The 19,575-nt window shown below is 51.7% G+C and overlaps 2 protein-coding genes across 8 annotated transcripts in view; one reads left to right on the top strand and one right to left on the bottom strand.

Moving 5' to 3' along the window:
- The window catches only part of LOC144610609 (uncharacterized), a 32,052-nt gene extending 26,528 nt beyond the window's left edge, over positions 1–5,524 (bottom strand). For 2 of the 5 annotated variants that reach the window (XM_078429431.1, XM_078429430.1), the window contains exon 1: positions 5,369–5,523. The gene's annotated coding sequence lies outside the window, so the exon portion shown is untranslated. Of the gene's footprint in view, positions 1–5,368 lie in introns of all 5 variants that reach the window. The other 3 variants (XM_078429429.1, XM_078429433.1, XM_078429434.1) reach the window with 3 other exon arrangements.
- The window catches only part of hook2 (hook microtubule-tethering protein 2), a 78,514-nt gene continuing 64,182 nt past the window's right edge, over positions 5,244–19,575 (top strand). Inside the window, exons 1-3 of one of the 3 annotated variants that reach the window (XM_078429427.1) lie at positions 5,244–5,977; positions 13,916–14,001; positions 18,524–18,593. In XM_078429427.1, the coding sequence (XP_078285553.1) occupies positions 5,933–5,977; positions 13,916–14,001; positions 18,524–18,593 (201 nt within the window). In that variant the 5' untranslated portion in view covers positions 5,244–5,932. The remainder of the gene's footprint in view (positions 5,978–13,915; positions 14,002–18,523; positions 18,594–19,575) is intronic. The other 2 variants (XM_078429426.1, XM_078429428.1) reach the window with 2 other exon arrangements.

Raw genomic sequence — 19,575 nt, 5'->3', positions numbered from 1 at the left:
TACAAATTTGCATTGTGCACAACCATTCTGATTCCCCATTGTAAACCATGCTGAAACATTCACTGTTCAATGGTACTTTAATGTCACATGTATCTCTTCTTCCCGGAATGGCGGGACTGTCGTATGTTGAAAGACTGGAGCGGCTAGGCTTGTATACACTGGAATTTAGAAGAATGAGAGGGGATCTTATCGAAACATATACGATTATTAAGGGGTTGGACACATTAGAGGCAGGAAACATGTTCCCAATGTTTGGGGAGTCCAGAGCCAGGGGCCACAATTTAAGAATAGGGGTAGGCCATTTAGAACTGAGAAGAGGAAAAACTTTTTCAGTCAGAGAGTTGTAAATCTGTGGAATTCTCTGCCTCAGAAGGCAGTGGAGGCCAATTCTCTGAATGCATTCAAGAGAGAGCTAGATAGAGCTCTTAAGGATAGCGGAGTCATGAGGTAAGGGGAGAAGGCAGGAACGGGGTACTGATTGAGAATGATCAGCCATGATCACATTGAATGGTGGTGCTGGCTCGAAGGGCCGAATGGCCTACTCCTGCACCTATTATCTATTGTCTTCCGTACCAGCATGAGGCTATTAAACACCACAAGCTCCAAAAGCTTTGAACTACATCGTAATAGTGAAATAATATCAATAATTGTCTGTGATATTGTGTATGTGTGTTTTCCCTGTATATTATATTGCTTACAGTGTTTACATATTCTATTGTGCTGCAGCAAGTAAGAATTTTATTGTTCTATCTGGGTCATATGACAATAAAACACTCTCTTGAACTCGGCAGATTAGGCACTGCATGTGGAGGGAATGGATAGGTGACATTTTAGGTCGGGACCATTCTTCAGACTGAAGGAAGGTCAGAAAAGAGAGGTGGGGTGGAAAAAAACCTGGCGAGTGATAGGTGGGTACAGGCGAGGGAGGAGTAATTGGCAAATGGCTGGAGGTGAAAGGGAAACAAAATGGTGTCAGATAAGAGGAGGGGGAAATGTGAAGCTATGGGCACTCGCATGGGCCCCAGGTGTGCCCATTTTATTGTTGGTGACGTTGAACACACTTTCCAAATGAACCTCTGCAATATTCTGCTGAGTTCCTCCAGCACTTGTGTTTTGCTTGGAATCAGACACACCCCAAAAAAACAAATTACCGCCAAGGTAGGCACAAAATGCTGGAGTAACTCAGCAGATCAGGCAGCATCTCAGGAGAGCAGGAACAGGTGAGGTTTTGGGTCGAGACCCTTCTTCAGACGTTTCGGGTCGAGACTTGAAACATCACCCATTCCTTCTCTACCGAGATGCTGCCTGACTCGCTAAGTTACTCCGACATTTTGTGTCTACCTTCGATTGAAACCAGCATCTGCAGTTTTTTTCCCTACAAATTACCGCCAACGCTCACAAGTAGAATGGCAGCTTGACAGGCTGCGGAACATACACGCTCCCCAGAACCAGCACCTTTGGAAGACACAGGAGTGAAGATGGAAGTAAACCTGAAATTGTGCACCGCTTCCGGTCCTTTTCATCAGCGTCGTCAAATCTCGCATCGTCAGTAAACTTAGTTCACTGTGGAGGGAGGAATTGCAGATGTTGGTTTACACCAAAGAGAAGCACAAAATGCTGGAGTAACTCAGCGGGACAGGTGGCATCTCTGGAGAGAAGGAATGGTGACGTTTCAGGTCGAGACCCTTCTTCAGGCGGAGTCAGGGGAGAGGGAGACGCAGAGATAAGCAAGTGCAAGATGTGACATCAAAGGTGCGCATGCAAGGTGTGACATCACGAGGCATCAAAGGAGATGAGTTTCAAGGAAAATGTAGAATAGATCATTGTTAGTTAGGAGAAGGTGACAACGAAACAGAGATAAAATATAACCAAGGGAACAGTCAGACTGGTCCATGAAGGGAGGAGGGATGGAGAGAGAGGGAAAGCAAGGGCTACTTGGAAGTTAGGGAAGTCAATATTCATACTGCTGGGGTGTAAGCTGCCTAAGCAAAATACAAGGTGCTATTTCTCCAATTTGCACTGGGCCTCACTCTGACATGCATGAATATATCATAGACATAGCACCACAGAAATATAAATCTGTTTAGATCGGTACACAGAAGGCAATGGGAATGCTTGCCTTTACTGCCCAAGTATACAACATCAATTTCTGAGGTGTCATGTTAAAAGACCCCTTCTTCAGACGTTTTGGGTCTCGACCCAAAACGTCACCCATTCCTTATCTCCCTCTATTTTTATTGCCAACAAAATTGTGCGCTATAATCTCTCAGTCCTGGGCTTGGCAGAAACAAGATGGGCACAGTCAGGGGAGATCAAATTGGCCAGCGGGCAGTCCATTATCTACTCCAGACATGAAGATGAGGGAACGAAACATCGAAGGGGAAAATGGAGTTGGATTGGACACACCCTCAGAAAACCTGCCACAAACATCGCCCGACAAGCCCTGAAATGGAACCCCCAAGGAAAAAGGAAGAGGTCGCTCCAGGAACAGCTGGAGAAGAGGTGTCCAGGCAGAAATGTCTGGGAGCCTTTACCACCATAGACAGCTGAGGAAATTCAGAGTGTCTCTGAGGATCCTTCATTGCTTCTACTCTGGGGCTGTAGAGAGCATCCTGTCCGGCAACATCACAGTCTGGTTTGGGAACAGCTCTGCCCAGGACAGGAAGGCCCTGCAGAGAGTAGTGCATTCGGCAGAACGCACCATGGGAACTACACTCGCCCCCCTGCAGGACCTATACATCAGGAGGTGCAGATCCAGCAACATTATGAGGGACCCCTGCCAACGGACTGTTCCAGCTGCTACAGTCAGGCAAACGCCTCCGCTGTCACGCTGTGAAAACGGAGAGGATGAGACAGAGTTTCTTCCCACAGGCCATCAGGACTGTTAACTTTTATAACTCCAGGGACTACATTTTGTCTTCTCTGTATTAACTTTTATTTATATGCTGTAAGTGTAATTCTTTTTTTTACACAATCCGCAGGCATTGTCACTTTCATTTCACTGCACGTCGTGTATGTGCATGTGACAAATAAACTTGACTTGACTTGAGTGAGCTCAATTGGGGAGATCTCGAAAGAACCGCCAACAACCGAATGAGGTGGAAGACATTTGTCAATGGCCTATGCTCTGTAGAGGAACAAAGGGCTTAAAAAGAAGAAGAATGTTAAAAGTGGATAAAACAATTGTTTGGCTACCTCTGGGTGACACACAAGGAACTGCAGATGCTGGAATCTTGAGCGTGAAGCACAAAGGGCTGGAGTAACTCACCAGGCCAGGCAGCATCTCTGGAGAACACGGATAGGCGATGTTTCAGGTCGGGATCTTTCTTCAGGTCTGAATGGTCCTGACCCGATACATCGTCTATCCACGTTCTCCAGAGATGCAGCCTAAACCTGAGTTACCCCAGCAATTTGAGGATTAAGTCAGCCACCTGGTTGAACGGCAAGAAAATATTTGAGAAAACACAATGTGTCTGCAAAGCAGAAAGTTCAATACAGAAAGCCACAACTTATTTCAAGATATATAACTGGTAGACCAACAACCCACAAAGTTACTGACCGAAATCGAGAAGTAAGAGTAGACTAATCAGTTCCATTTTTGACCAACATGGACACCTTGGAACAAACGCTCATCCCTTGTATAGTCTGAAGAAGGGTCTTGACCCGAAACGTCACCTATTCCTTCTCTCCAGAGATGCTGCCCGACCCGCTGAGTTATTCCAGCATTTTGTGAATAAATACCTTCGATTTGTACCAGCATCTGCAGTTATTTTCTTACAGTAAGAGTAGACTAATCATTTCCATTTTTGACCAACATGGACACCTTGGAACAAACGCTCATCCCGTGTACAGTCTGAAGAAGGGTCTCGACCCGAGACGTCACCTATTCCTTCTCTCCTGAGATGTTGCCTGTCCCGCTGGAACCAGCATCTGCAGTTCCATCCTCCACAGTGAACTAAGTGATGGATGTTTCTGACTGACTCTGCAAGATCTGACGGCGCCGATGAAAAGCGATCCGAGGGACAGGACGCGGTGCACAATTTCATCCACATTTGAATGGCAAAAGAAAGAGCTTTTCTTCTGTAAAATCCCCGAGGGGGGAAATCCCAAATGGCTCTTCAAACAGAATGCAGCTGGAGGATGGGCTTGCCCGGGGCTGTGTTGTGCTGTGTGTACTGGGGCGGGCGGAGGGTGGGCTTACCCGGGGCTGTGCTGTGTGTACTGGGGCGGGCGGAGGGTGGGCTTGCCCGGGGCTGTGCTGTGCTGTGTGTACTGGGGCGGGCGGAGGGTGGGCTTACCCGGGGCTGTGCTGTGTGTACTGGGGCGGGCGGAGGGTGGGCTTGCCCGGGGCTGTGCTGTGCTGTGTGGACTGGGGCGGGCGGAGGGTGGGCTTACCCGGGGCTGTACTGTGCTGTATTGGGGCGGGCGGCGAGAGGGCAGCCAGGGGGGCGGGGGGCAGACGTGTCGTGGGGGATGGAGATCGGGGTTGGGGCGGACGAGGGGGTGGGGATGAGAACTGCGGGGACAGGGGGGGGGTGGCAGGGATGTCGGGCTCGGAGTGGGTAGGCAGATTTGGAGAGATGGTGGAGGCCAGGGGTAAAGTGGAGGCCGGGGGCGGCGATGGCGGTGGAGGCCGGTGAGGGTGGAGGCCGGGCGGGGGCAGCGGTGGTAGTGGAGGCCGGGGGCGACGGTGGAGTGGAGGCCGGGGGGAGTGAAGGCCGAGGCGGGGGTGAAGTGGAGGCCGGGGGGAGTGAAGGCCGAGGCGGGGGTGAAGTGGAGGCCGGGGACAGCGGCCTGCTCTGGGGTCGGACGGCGGCGGTGGGAGTGGAGGCCGGGCCGGACCGGGGAGGCCGGGCGGGGACGGTGGAGGCCGGGCCGGACCGGGGAGGCCGGGGACAGCGGCCTGCTCTCGGGTCGGACGGCGGCGGTGGGAGTGGAGGCCGGGGGCGACGGTGGAGTGGAGGCCGGGGGGAGTGAAGGCCGAGGCGGGGGTGAAGTGGAGGCCGGGGACAGCGGCCTGCTCTGGGGTCGGACGGCGGCGGTGGGAGTGGAGGCCGGGCCGGACCGGGGAGGCCGGGCGGGGACGGTGGAGGCCGGACCGGGGAGGCCGGGGACAGCGGCCTGCTCTCGGGTCGGACGGCGGCGGTGGGAGTGGAGGCCGGGCCGGACCGGGGAGGCCGGGCGGGGACGGTGGAGGCCGGACCGGGGAGGCCGGGGACAGCGGCCTGCTCTCGGGTCGGACGGCGGCGGTGGGAGTGGAGGCCGGGGGACGGTGGAGACCGGTGGGAGTGGAGGCCGGGCCGGGGACAGCGGCCTGCTCTCTGGGGTCGGACGGCGACGGCGGCGCCGGTTAGGCCGGGACTCTCACCAGCGTCCGCTGTTAAAGGTGCTCCGCCATCGCCGCCTCTCTCCCCCCCCCCACCCACCCGGCGCTGCCCTTAGGCCGAGAGCGCATCCATGCCGCTCCTTGCGGTGGCGGCGGCCGCTCACTCGCTCCTCTGTCTCGGGGCAAAAACAACCGCAGGGCAGGCGAACGCGACGGCCGCCTGAGCCGGGCGCAGGCGCAGAACCTCCCCCTCCCTCGGAGGCCCCAGCTGTTGGGCGGCGGGATCTGCGCAGGCGCGGAGCTGCGGGGCACAGCACAGGCACAGAGCGGAGAGGGAGGGAGGAGCTGCGGGGCACTGCGCAGGCGTAGAAGAGAGGGCGATGCTGCGGGGCACCACGCCGGCACAGAGAGGGAGGAGCTGCGGGGCACCGCGCAGGCGCAGAGGGAGGAGCTGCTGGGCGCCGCGCAGGCGTGGGGCGGGCTGCCGGTTGGTCCGGACGGTTGGTACGGAAGCCCGGGGTGGTCGGTCCGTCCGTCTGTCCGTTGGTGCGCGAGTCCCGCGGTCAACCCCCCTCCCCTCCTCCTCCGTCAACAGCGGACGGCAGCATGAGTGTGGACAAGGCGGAGCTCTGCGACAGTCTGCTCCTATGGGTGAGCGGGGGCTTTGGTGTGGGGGCGTGAGGGGGGCGAGGGGTAGGGGAGTGAGGGGAGAGTGGTAGGGCAGTGAGGGGTAGGGGGGTGAGGGGTAGGGGAATGTAGGGGGGTGGGGAGTGAGGGGAGAGGGGTCGGGGAGTGAGGGGTAGGGGGGTGGGAGGAAGGGGGAGTGAGGGGTAGGGGGGTGAGGGGTAGGGGGGTGAGGGGTAGGGGGGTGGGGGGAAGGGGGAGTGAGGGGTAGGGGGGTGAGGGGTAGGGGGTGAGGGGTGGGGGGAAGGGGGAGTGAGGGGTAGGGGGGTGAGGGGTAGGGGGGTGGGGGAGAGTGGTTGGGGGGAAGGGGGAGTGAGGGGTAGGGGGGTGGGGGAGGGGTTGCGGGGAAGGGGGAGTGAGGGGTAGGGTTTCGAGGGGTGGGTGAGTGAGGGGGTAGGAGAGAGAGATAGGGGAGTGAGGTGGGGGTGAGGGGTGGGAGTGAGGTGTAGGGGGTGAGGGGTGGGAGAGTGAGGGGTAGGGGTGAGGGAGAGGGGTAGGGGGCAAGGGATGGGAATCTGAGGGGTAGGGGAGAGGGGGGCGAGAGGTAGGGGAGTGAGGGAAGAGGGATATTAATGCAGGAGGTAGAGTGGGGGGTGTGGGGGCGAGGGGCAAAGTGAGAGAAGGAGGAGAGGGTAGGGAGGGGTGGAGAGAGGGTAGGATGGCAAGTGGAGAGTGGGTAGGATGGCAAGTGGAGAGTGGGTAGGATGGGAAGTGGAGAGTGCGAGGAGGGGGGGAGATTGGAGGGCAGGGGCAAGGGATAGGGGGTAATAGAAGAAGAATGGGGGCTGAGAGGGGTGGAGAGTGAGATATGGGGGGCGACGGGTAAGGGTGTGGAATGAATGGTGGTGGAGGGGCAAGGGGTAGGAGGGTGAGAGGTGGGGGTGAGGGGTAGAAGATTAGGAGCAAGATTGGGGGGTGGAGAGCGAGGGGAAGGGGTGCAGGGCAGGCGGTGGGAGGGGATGGGGAGTGAGGTGGGGGGGGGGCTAGGGACAGTGGGGAGAGGAGCAGGGGGCTGAGGGTGATGGTTGGCGCGGGGCAGGGTGTGAGGTTTTACTACCTGTGGACACACCACGTTGGTAGAGTCAACAACGACAAAAACAGCCTGCATTGACGTGGAGCCATAGGCCAAGTGTGGGCTGGGGTCCATCTGCAGATATGGCAGGCCATTCGGCCCCTTTATGCCCTGAGATCACAGCCAGGGTTTGAGTCGGCCCACTTCCCCTCACTGGTCCCGCCGTATCTGAGGCAGTGGGAGCTACGGTGATGGAGTGGCTGCCCTGGGGATTAAACCCCTGGTGCCTTCCACGAGGTTGGGTCTCCCTCCCAGCGCCTTGCACGAAGTTGGGTCTCTCTCCCAGCGCCTTGGCCAGCAACTTGCCTTCCATCGACATTAAACATCACTGAGACATCATCACCTACTGTGCATAGGCTGCACTGTGCCTGTTGGCAAAGATTTCATGTTCAATCCCAGGGATCAATCTGGTGAACCTTCTCTGTACTCCCTCTAAGGCTAGAATGTCTTTCCTCAGATTAGGAGACCAAAACTGTACACAATACTCCAGGTGCGGTCTCACCAAGGCCCTGTACAACTGCAGCAGAACCTCCCTGCTCCTATACTCAAATCCACTAGCTATGAATGTTAACATACCATTCGCTTTCTTCACTGCCTGCTGCACCTGCACGCTTGCTTTCAATGACTGGTGCACCCAGGTCACGTTGCATCTCCCCTTTTCCTAATTGGCCACCATTCAGGTAATACTCTGCTTTCCTGTTCTTGCCGCCAAAGTGGATAACCTCACATTTATTCACATTATATTGCATCTGCCATGCATTTGCCCACTCTCCTAATCTATCCAAGTCACTCTGCAACCTCCTAGCATCCTCCTCGCAGCTAACACTGCCACCCAGCTTCGTGACATCCGCAAACTTAGAGATATTGCATTCAATTCCCTCGTCCAAATCATTAATATATATTGTAAATAACTGGGGTCCCAGCACTGAGCCTTGCGGTACCCCACTAGTCACTGCCTGCCATTCCGAAAAGGACCCGTTTATTCCTACTCTTTGCTTCCTGTCCGCCAACCAATTCTCTATCCACCTCAACACTGAACCCCCAATACCGTGTGCTTTAAGTTTGTACCCCAATCTCCTATGTGGGACCTTGTCGAAGGCCTTCTGAAAGTCCAGATATAACACATCGACTGGTTCTCCCTTATCCACTCTACTAGTTACATCCTCGAAAAATTCTATAAGATTCGTCAGGCATGATTTGCCTTTCATAAATCCATGCTGACTTTGTCCAATGATTTCACCACTTTCCAAATGTGATGGTATCACATCTTTAATAACTGACTCTAGCATTTTCCCCACTACCGATGTTAGGCTAACTGGTCAATAATTCCCTGTTTTCTTTCTCCCTAACTTTTTAAAAAGTGGGGTTACATTAGCTACCCTCCAATCCTCAGGAACTACTCCAGAATCTAAAGAGTTTTGAAAAATTATCACTAATGCATCCACTATTTCTGAGGCTACTTCCTTAAGCACTCTGTGATGCAGCCTATCTGGCCCTGGGGATTTATCGGCCTTTAATCCATTTAATTTACCTAACACCACTTCCCGACTAACCTGGATTACCCTCAGTTCCTCCATCTCGTTAGACCCCCGGTCCCCTGCTATTTCCGGCAGATTGTTTATGTCTTCCCTAGTGAAGACAGAACCAAAGTAGTTGTTCAATTGGTCTGCCATCTCCTTGCCATATCTTTAGGTTGCCCTATAAAGCTTTGAGTCAGTGTGTTCTGATTCAAACACTGCATTAAGATTTCAATTTCTAATGGAGGCTGACACTTAATTTCAGAGAGAGATGCATGGGTATTCCCCAGAGGATACCAATAATCCGTCTGTTCCAAAGAATTAGATGCCTATTAAATATTCTATCGCTGCTTAATGCCTTGGAGTACTGATTTCTGCAAGAGACTGTTTAAATGTTCAATACTGTTCTTTAATCGGATACAGTACTATAATTTTGTCCAAAAGACTTCAAAAAGTGATTGTGTAGTGTTTGGAACATAGGGTACATTTGAGAAGATATATTTTTTCCTTTTCAGTAGAGATCAACAATATTTGGTTTGTTAGACCACTAAACCTATTTTTAGGTACGTTTCTTTCAAAATCAAGCAAATGATGGCACGGTGGCGCAGCGATAGAGCTGTGGCCTTGCAGCGCTGTAAGGCTGCAGCTCTACCGCTGCGCCACCGTTCAATCCCGACTACGGGCGCCGTCTGTACGGAGTTTGTACGTTCTCCCCGTGACCTGCGTGGGTTTTCTCCGAGATCTCCGGTTTCCGCCCACACTCCAAAGACGTGCAGGTTTGTAGGCCAATTGGTTTGCCATAAATGTCCCTAGTGCGTGTGGGATAGTTGGTGTGCGGGGATCGCTGGTCGGCGCGGACTCGGTGGGTCGAAGGGCCTGTTTCCAAGCTGTGTCTCTAAACTAAACTGATTGTGCACTATTTGGGACATCGGGTACTTTTGAGTAGAGATACATTTTTTCCTTTTCAGTAGAGATTAAATATTTGGTTTATTAGACGGCTGAATCTATTTTTAGGTACATTTCTTTCAAAATCAAGCAAGTGAACTAGGTTGGAGACGCAAGGAACTCCAGGTGCCAAAATCTTGAGCAAATCGCACGAGCTGGAGGAACTCAACGGGTCAGGCAACGTCTGGAGGGAATGGGCAGGCAACGTTTCAGATCGGGACCCTTCTTCAGACCGATTGTGGTTGGGGAAGAAAGCTGGAAAAGGGAGGTGGGGTCGGGACAAAGCCTGGCAAGTGGTAGGGAGAAAAGGGGTGGACCTGGGGGGGGGGTCACTGGGAACGGAGTGGAATACATGTCCAATACTGATTTTCCAGCAACTGGCGGTGGTATTTATTCACAAAATGCTGGAGTAACTCAGCAGGTCAGGCAGCATCTCAGGAGATGCTGCCTGACCTGCTGAGATACTCCAGCATTTTGTGAATAAATACCTTCGATTTGTACCAGCATCTGCAGTTATTTTCGTATACTTCTAGCAACTGGCGATCTGCCACCAATTTAATCCAGACAAGATTACGAGAGGCACTTGAAATCCCCCTTGGAAGTCTCCCCCAAAATGGGGTGCCTAGGCCGAATCTCCGTGGGTTGTCACCTTGTCGTGGTGGAGAAGCTCGTGTGGTCCTGAGATCCTGAGAGCGATGCTGTCTGGAGCTACGCTCCTGGTAGGGTCACCCATGGCGGTACGGTCGAGGGGGAGGTCCCTGACAAAGAGCAATCCAACCGAGACCTCAACGGTGGAACAGGCGGAGGGAGGATGATGGCTGACTTTAGTGGAGCGTCACAACGGCTGGGAAGGCGGATGGATGAAGGCTGCAGTGGGCAGGTGGTACAGACGGGAAGGTACACGCTCCTGCCCCCACGAGTCTCGGGCAGATGAGGCTCGGCAGCCTGGGAAGGCAGTCCATCCAGGAGAGGGAAAACGCTGATCTAAAACCTCCACTGCCTTGTGGCCCTATCCAGTCATGGAAAAGGCTCCAGGAGTAAACCTCAAGAAAAATCCAGAGTCGGAGTCCCTAAGGCATTTGTTGTTGTCTACTACCTGGTCCTGCGATGGCGCTGGTGCCAAACTGTAATGGCTCTGCTGTTCCTTTGGATCGGTCAGTGACATGGAGAGGGTGGACGTGCTGCATGGGCAACAGCCTGTCCTTCATATGACATCGCCCAGGCTTGCGTCCCACCCACACATCCACGCTGCTCTAGCCCAGGTTTGGAGCAAGCAGCCAACACCCAGCATGCATCACCCATGGTCAGCCATCACCACCGAGGAGGGACTTAGGAGGCCGAATGAGGCGGCCAATCTGAACCTCATACGCAGCCAATCAGCTGGTCGAATGTTCTTGAACCAAGAGTGCCGGAAATCGCTATTAGACCTGTATTGCTTAAAACTGGAGAATTCTGTGTTCATGCTGTTGAGTTGTACACGACCCAAGTGGAATAAAAGGTGCTGTTCCTCTCGTTTGCGTGTGGCCTCACTCGGGGAATGTAGGAGGCCCTGGACAGAAAGGTTGGTTTGGGAAGGGGAATGTAAATGGTTCACAATCGAGATATCCAGCACACCTTGTCTGACAGATCGCCATTTAGAACGGAGATGAGGAAAAACCTTTTCACTCAGAGAGTTGTGAATCTGTGGAATTCTCTGCCTCAGAAGGCAGTGGAGGCCAATTCTCTGGATGCTTTCAAGAGAGAGTTAGATCGAGCTCTTAAAGATAGCGGAGTCGAGGGACATGGGGAGAAGGCAGGAACGGGGTACTGATTGTGGATGATCAGCCATGATCACAGTGATCAAAGGACCAAATGGCCCACACCAGCACCTATTGTCTATTGCCTAAGTGCTCAGTGAAACGGTTGCCTAGTCTACACGTGGTCTTGCTGATGTAAAGAAGACCACATCAAGAGCACACTAATTGACAGTCTGAATTCTGTCTTTCATAAGTGCTGAACAATATCTTTTGGAAGTTCGTACTGTTTGTAAACTAATACTGCAACTGATTTAATGACAAATTTAGTTTTATTTGACTTTTTTGTGGGCGAGAAGCTTTTCAGAAGAAGTGCAACTCTGTCCAGTTGGGTCATACTTTTTAAATTTGCAGATTCATAAAGTGTTAATAATGTAGTTATATACATATATACACACCGATCAGCCAAAACATTATGACCACTGACAGGCGAAGTGAATAACATTGATTATCTCGTTACAATGGCACCTGTCAAGGGGTGGGATATATCAGGCAGCAAGTGAACAGTCAGTTCTTGAAGTTGGTGTTGGATGCAGGAGAAATCAGCAGGAGTAAAGACCTGAGCGACTTTGACAAGGGCCAAATTGTTATGGCCAGACGACTGGGTCAGAGCATCTCTGAAACGGCAAGGCTTGTGGGGTGCTCCTGGTCAGCAGTGGTGAGTACCGACCGACAGTGGTCCGAGGAGGGACAAACCGGCGACAGACAGGGTGTTGGGCGCCCAAGGCTCATCGATGCGCGAGGGCAACGAAGGCTATCCTGTCTGGTCCGAACCGACAGAAGGTCGACTGTGGCACAAGTCACAGAAAATGTTAATGGTGGTGACGGGAGGAATGTGTCACAATACACAGTGCATCGCACCCTGCTGCGTATGGGGCTGCACACGGAGGACCAACAGTATATTAGGCAGGTGGTCATAATGTTTTGGTTGATCGGTGCACATATATTCTGCAGTAATATTCTGCTGTAAAACAGTTGGAGGGTTGGAATAGTGTCCGAAGAGTGACGTCTGCTTTGGTTATTCCTGCTGTGATACAACATTCAGCCTGTGTTTTATGCTGGAGACTTGCAATGGGCTTTCAGCCCACTGAGCTCATTAAGTCAAGTGTGTTTGTTAGTCAGATACACCAGGTGTGAACCAGAACAATGAAATTCTCACCTGCTGCAGCTTTATAGGCCCATTAGATCCAACAACAACAAAATAAATACGCAAAGAATTATCAGTTATTCTACATAAAGCAGACCATAATAATGCACTTGTCTACATCGGCGAGACCAAACGCAGGCTCGGCGATCGTTTCACTCAACACCTTCGCCCGATCTCCCGGTGACTAAGCACTTCAACTCCCCCTCCCACTCCCAGTCTGACCTTTCTGTCATGGGCCTCCTCCAGTGTCATTGTGAGGCCCACCGCAAATTGGAGGAACAGCACCTCATATTTCGCCTGGGCAGCTTACAGTCCAGCGGTATAAATATTGACCTCTAACTTCAGAAAGCTCCTCTGTCCCTCTCTTCCCCTCCCCCTTCCCAGTTCTCCCACTGTCTTCCTGTCTCCACCTATAATCCTTTCTTTGTCCTGGCCCCTCCCCCTGACATCAGTCTGAAGAAGGGTCTCGACCCGAAACGTCACCCATTCCTTCTCTCCAGAGATGCTGCCTGACCCGCTGTGTTACTCCAGCATTTTGTGATACCTTCGATTTGTACCAGCATCTGCAGTTATTTTCCTACCATAATAGTCCAAAATTCATAGTACATAGAGCAACCATGGTGCACAGTCTGTAGTGGTTCAGTAGGGTTGAGTTCAGGTTGTACAAGGTGGTTCAAGAGCCTGATGGGTGATTGGAAGAAGCTATTCTTGATCCTGGAGATCAGTTTTAAGGCTCTTGTACCTTCTTCCTGATCATAGCAGTGAGAAGAGAGGCTACCCAAAGTGCTGTTGGTCTTTGAGATGATATTGACTGCCTTGAGGTAGCGTTCTTGCAGGTCCCTTCGATTTTTCTTTGAGTTTTTTTTAGATTTTAGAGATGCAGCGCAGAAACAGGCCCTTCGGCCCACCGGGTCCGCGCCGCCCAGCGATCCCCGCACACTAACACTATCCTACACCCACGAGGGACAATTTTTACATTTGCCCAGCCAATTAACATACATACCTGCACGTCTTTGGAGTGTGGGAGGAAACCGAAAATCTCGGAGAAAACCCACGCAGGTAACGGGGAGAACGTACAAACTCCGTACAGACAGCACCTGTAGTCAGGATGGAACCTGAGTCTCCGGCGCTGCATTCGCTGTAAGGCGGCAACTCTACCGCTGCGCCACCGTGCCGCAGGTGGTGAGGAGGTCAGTACCTGCGGTGATTCTGTAGATCCTTTCGATGGTGGGGAGGTCGGTACCTGCGATGAGTGTGCAGGCCCATTCGATGGTAGGGAGATCATGTCCAGCACTTTCTGCAGCCTCCTTAGTTTTTGACTGATCGAATTTCCAAACCAGGGCGTGATGGAACGTGTTACAGAAAGTGTAAAGGTATGTTTTCTTACCCTCCTTCCCTTTGCCGTAACAATGTACCTCTTTCCTTTCTTAGATCCAGACGTTTCATGTGTCGTCGCCTTGTACCACCAAGCAACATCTGACCAGCGGAGTAGTAATCGCCCAGGTGCTTAACCACATGTAAGTTGAGTTGTGGTTTCAACACACAGTCAACCTTTGGGAGGGAGAGTTGCCAGTGTGCAGTGTTCGTACACACGGATTCATTATGGCTCAAGGCTTGACAGATAGTTACCAGGCTATAATGGGAGCAAAGAAACAGGAGGTTCAGAGATTCGGCGCGGAAATAGGACTTTCAGCCCACCAGGTCCGTGCCGACCAGCGATCCCCGCACACTAACACTATCCTACACCCACGAGGGACAATTTTCACATTTACCAAGCCAATTAACCTACACACCTGCACGTCTTTGGAGTGTGGGAGGAAACTGAAGATCTCGGAGAAAACCCACGCAGGTCACGGGGAGAACGTGCAAACTCCGTACGGACAGCACCTGTAGTCGGGATGGAACCCGGGTCTCCGGCGCTGCATTTGCTGTAAGGCGGCAACTCTACCGCTGCGCCACCGTGACCGCCCGGGTAGAGGGTACCTGAAATAAAAACAAAAATGATAAAAGGGCTCAACAGATCAAACAGCATCCATGGAGGGAGAACTACCAAAGATTCAGATCAATGATTCTCCATGAGAACTGATCAGGGGCGGCAGGGTGGTGCAGCGATAGAGTTGCTGCCTGACATCACCAGAGACCAGGGTTTGATCCTGACCACGGGTGCTCTCTGCACAGAATTTGTATGTTCTCCCTGTGATCGCGTGTGTTTTCTCCGGTTACCTCCTGCACTACAAAGATGTACAGGACATGATGGAACATGTTACAGAAAGGTTTGTAGGTTATTTTGTTTCTGCAATTTGACCCTAGCGTGTTGGATAGGGTGTCCTAGTGCATCAGTCACTGAAAGGAAGCATGCAGGTACAGCAGGCAGTGAAGAAAGCCAATGGAATGTTGGCCTTCATTCCGTAGCGCAGCGGTAGAGTTGCTGCTTTACAGCGAATGCAGCGCCGGAGACTCGGGTTCGATCCTGACTACGGGTGCTGCACTGTAAGGAGTTTGTACGTTCTCCCCGTGACCTGCGTGTGTTTTCTCCGAGATCTTCGGTTTCCTCCCACACTCCAAAGACGTACAGGTATGTAGGTTAATTGGCTGGGTAAAGGTAAAAATTGTCCCTAGTGGGTGTAGGATAGTGTTAATGTGCGGGGATCACTGGGCGGCACGGACTTGGAGGGCCGAAAAAGCATGTTTCCGGCTGTATATATATGATATGATATGATATGATAACAAGAGGAGTTGAGTATAGGAGCAAAGAGGTCCTTCTGCAGTTGTACAGGGACCTAGTGAGGAAGGATATTCTTGTTATTGAGGGCGTGCAGCGTAGGTTTACTAGGTTAATTCCCGGAATGGCGGGACTATCATATGTTGAAAGACTGGAGCGACTAGGCTTGTATACACTGGAATTTAATAATAATAATAATAATAATATATTTATTTTATATAGCGCCTTATCACATGCTCAAAGCGCTTTACAAATACAATTAACATAGAAACAAACAGACAAACTATCCTGACGGAAAAGCGGCGAATAATCAACGCCAGCGTCCTCTCACGTCAGGGTCCGGCAGTAGACATTAAAGAGCACAAGACACACAGATACAATTTTTTACACAAAACAGCCATCACAGTGATTGCTCTAGGCATACCCTCACTGTGATGGAAGGCAAAGTCTTATCTCCTCCTCATTCTTCTCCCGTGGCGCCACGAGGCGATCGAGGCTCCCAACCCCTTGAAGCCCCCACCGGATGATGAGAGGGGATCTTATCGAAAAGTATAAGATTATTAAGGGGTTGGGCACGTTAGAAGCAGGAAACATGTTCCCAATGTTGGGGGAGTCCAGAACCAGGGGCCACAGTTTAAGAATAAGGGGTAGGCCATTTAGATCGGAGATGAGGAAAAACTTTTTCAGTCAGAGAGTTGTGAATCTGTGGAATTCTCTGCCTCAGAAGGCAGTGGAGGCCAATTCTCTGAATGGATTCAAGAGAGAGCTAGATAGAGCTCTTAAGGATAGCGGAGTCAGGGGGTATGGGCAGAAGGCAGGAACGGGGTACTGATTGAGAATGATCAGCCATGATCACATTGAATGGCGGTGCTGGCTCGAAGGGCCGAATGGCCTCCTCCTGCACCTATTGTCTATAGTGCTAGTGTATGGATTAATCGCTGGTCAGGAACAGATGAAGAGATCAGAGGTAAAATGTGTGATTGAGATTAATCTTATCAAAGTAAATTTTACTTGAAAGTAAGCAGTTAGAGGCAGAAGTCATAAGGAACAGGAGTAGAATTAGGCCATTCGGCCCATCAAGTCTACTCCGCCAATCAATCATGGCTGATCTATCTCCTTCCTAACCCCATTCTCCTGCCTTCTCCCCATAACCTCTGGCACCTATGATAATCAAAAATCTATCTATCTCTGCCTTAAAAAATATCCACTGACCTGGCCACCATAGCCTTCTGTGGCAAAGAATTCCACAGATTGACCACCCTCAGATGAACACCCTTTAATTCTGAGGTTGTGACCTCTAGTCCAAGACTCTCCCACTAGTGGAAACATCCTCTCCACATCCACTCTATCCGGGCCTTTCACTATTCTGCCTGTTTCAATGAGGTCCTCCCTCATTCTTCTAAACTCCAGTGAGTACAGGCCCAGTGCCGACAAACGCTCATCGTAGGTTAACGCAGTCATTTCTGGGATCATTCTTGTAAACCTCCTCTGGACCCTCTCCAGAGCCAGCACATCCTTCCTCAGATATGGGCCCCATAATGGTGCACAATATTTGGAGGGAAGAAAAGAAGGAACAGATTGCAATGGAAGAAAAACACAAAGTGCTGGAAGAACACAGGCAGCGTCTGGAGGGAATTTGTTGTATACGCTCGCTGATGGTGTGGAAAGTGTCCTCATTCTTTAGGAAAACGGGGCTTCCCCTATTCCATTATAGATGAGGCTCTCACTAGGGCCTCCTCTACATCCCGCAGCTCTTGCTCCCCCTCCCCCCACTCGCAACAAGGACAGAATCCCCCTCGTTCTCACCTTCCACCCCACCAGCCAGCGTATCCAACAAATCATCCTCCAACATTTCCGTCACCTACAACGGGACCCCACCACTGGCCACATCTTCCCCTCCCCTCCCCTCCCCTCTCTGCTTTCCGCAGAGACCGTTCCCTCCGCAACTCCCTGGTCCACTCGTCCCTTCCTACCCAAACCACCCCATTCCCGGGCACTTTCCCCTGCAACCGCAGGAGATGCAAGGAGATCCATTATAGAGGATCTATAAAGGAGATCTATAAAGGAGATCCCTTTACCTCCCCCCTCAACTCCATCCAAGGACCCAAACAGTCTTTCCAGGTGAGACAGAGGTTCACCTGCACCTCCTCCAACCTCATCTATTGCATCCGCTGCTCCAGATGTCAACTTCTTTACATTGGCAAGACCAAACGCAGGCTCGGCGATCGTTTCCCTCAACATCTTCGCTCAGTCCGCCTTAACCAACCTGATCTCCCGGTGGCTGAGCACTTCAACTCCCACTCCCAGTCTGACCTTTCTGTCCTGGGCCTCCTCCATTGTCATAGTGAGGCCCACTGCAAATTGGAGGAACAGCACCTCATATTTCGCTTGGGCAGCTTGGAACAGCACCTCATATTTCGCTTGGGCAGCTTGCACCCCAGCGGTATGAACATTGACTTCTCTAACTTCAGATAGCTCCTCTGTCCCTCTCTTTCCCTCTCCCTTTCCCAGTTCTCCCACGTCTTCCTGTCTCCAACTATATCCTTTCTTTGTCCAGCCCCCTCCCCTGACATCAGTCTGAAGAAGGGTCTCGACCCAAAACGTCACCCATTCCTTCTCTGCCTGACCCGCTGAGTTGCTCCAGCATTTTTGATACCTTCTATGGAGGGAACGGTGGGTGATGTTTCAGTTTGGGGCCTTGCTTCAAATTCATAATGAAACAAAAACATTCAGCCATTTGGATGAATACAACATGGAAACAGGCCCTTCTGCCCAACTTGCTTCGCCAACAAAATGGCCCGTTTACATCATGTGCCTGTCAGTAAAAGAAAATTTCAATTTGTGGATTATTGTTGCCGATTGTTAGTGATTGTAATGAATGTTTCACACACTTCTATATTATAGACAATAGGTGCAGGAGGAGGCCATTCGGCCCTTCGAGCCAGCACCACCATTCAATGTGATCATGGCTGATCATTCACAATCAGTACCCGTTCCTGCCTTCCCATACCCCCTCACTCTGCTGTCGTTAAGAGCTCTATCTAGCTCTTGAATGCATTCAGAGAATTGCCCTCCACTGCCTTCTGAGGCAGAGAATTCCACAGATTCACAACTCTCTGACTGAAAAAGTTTTTCCTCATCTCCGTTCTAAATGGCCTACCCCTTATTCTTAAACTGTGGCCCCTGGACCTGGACTCCCCCAACATTGGGAACATGTTTCCTGCCTCTAACGTGTCCAATCCCTTAATAATCTTAGGTTTCAATAAGATTATTGAACCAGTTCAGAGTCTTTCAGCCATTTTGTTTCTTTTCTGTAGTGATCCCGCCTGGTATAATGAGGCCTGGTTAGGGCGTATCAAGGAAGATATCAATGACTGGAGACTGAAGGTGAGTACGGAAATAAGAATGACAAAGTTGCTCCACAGAAAACCTAAATGTGTTTTGCATTTTTTTTACATTAATTCACTGGCCTTGTTCCCTGGAGATGCCGCACCTACCTCCACTGCCTCCTCCATATTTGCATATCCAGAGAAACTGTAGGTAGACACAAAATGCTGGAGTAACTCAGCGGGTCAGGCGGCATCTCAGGAGAGGAGTGGGTGACGTTTCAGGTCGACACCCTTTTTCAGACCCAAAACGTCATCCGCTCCTTATCTCCCGAGATGCCGCCTGACCCGCTGAGTTACTCCAGCATTTTGTGTCTACCTTTGCTTTAAACCAGCATCTGCAGTTCCTCCTTACTCCTCCAGAGAAACTGTCAACAGTTTATTTTGATGCGTGAAGAGGCACGGTAGTGCAGCGGTAGAGTTGCTGCATTACAGCGAATGCAGCGCCGGAGACTCGGGTTCGATCCTGACTATGGGTGCCGTCTGTACGGAGTTTGTACGTTCTCCCTGTGACCTGCGTGGGTTTTCTCCGAGATCTTCGGTTTCATCCCACACTCCAAAGATGTACAGGTATGTAGGTTAATTGACTGGGTAAATGTAAAAAAATTGTCCCTCGTGTGTGTAGGATAGTGTTAATGTGCGGGGATCGCTGGGCGACGCGGACTTGGTGGTGAGGATGGAACTGTCTAGTCTCACCAGTGGGGATGGGGGGGGGGGGGTGGTGGGAGAGGGGAAGGAAGGGAGAGGGAGGGGAGGGGATGGCGGTGGGGAGGGGGAGCCCGAAGAGATCGTGGCCGCCAGGGGCAACAACTGCCGTGCCAGCAGAATGTGTGACCACGGGCGCTGTGTGTGCGGAGTTTGTACGTTCTCCCTGGGACCACATGGGTTTTCTCCGGGTGCTCCGGTTTCCTTCCACAATGTATGAATGAGGCCTCGCTGGTGCACTTTACACGTCGCGAGTGGAATCGTAAAGCCGGGTCTCT

Source organism: Rhinoraja longicauda, chromosome 37 (assembly GCF_053455715.1).
Source record: "Rhinoraja longicauda isolate Sanriku21f chromosome 37, sRhiLon1.1, whole genome shotgun sequence".
In the NCBI taxonomy this organism is placed as follows: domain Eukaryota; kingdom Metazoa; phylum Chordata; class Chondrichthyes; order Rajiformes; family Arhynchobatidae; genus Rhinoraja; species Rhinoraja longicauda.
Note: the sequence above shows the minus strand (reverse complement) of the source record. Positions and strands in the feature narration are given on the sequence as shown.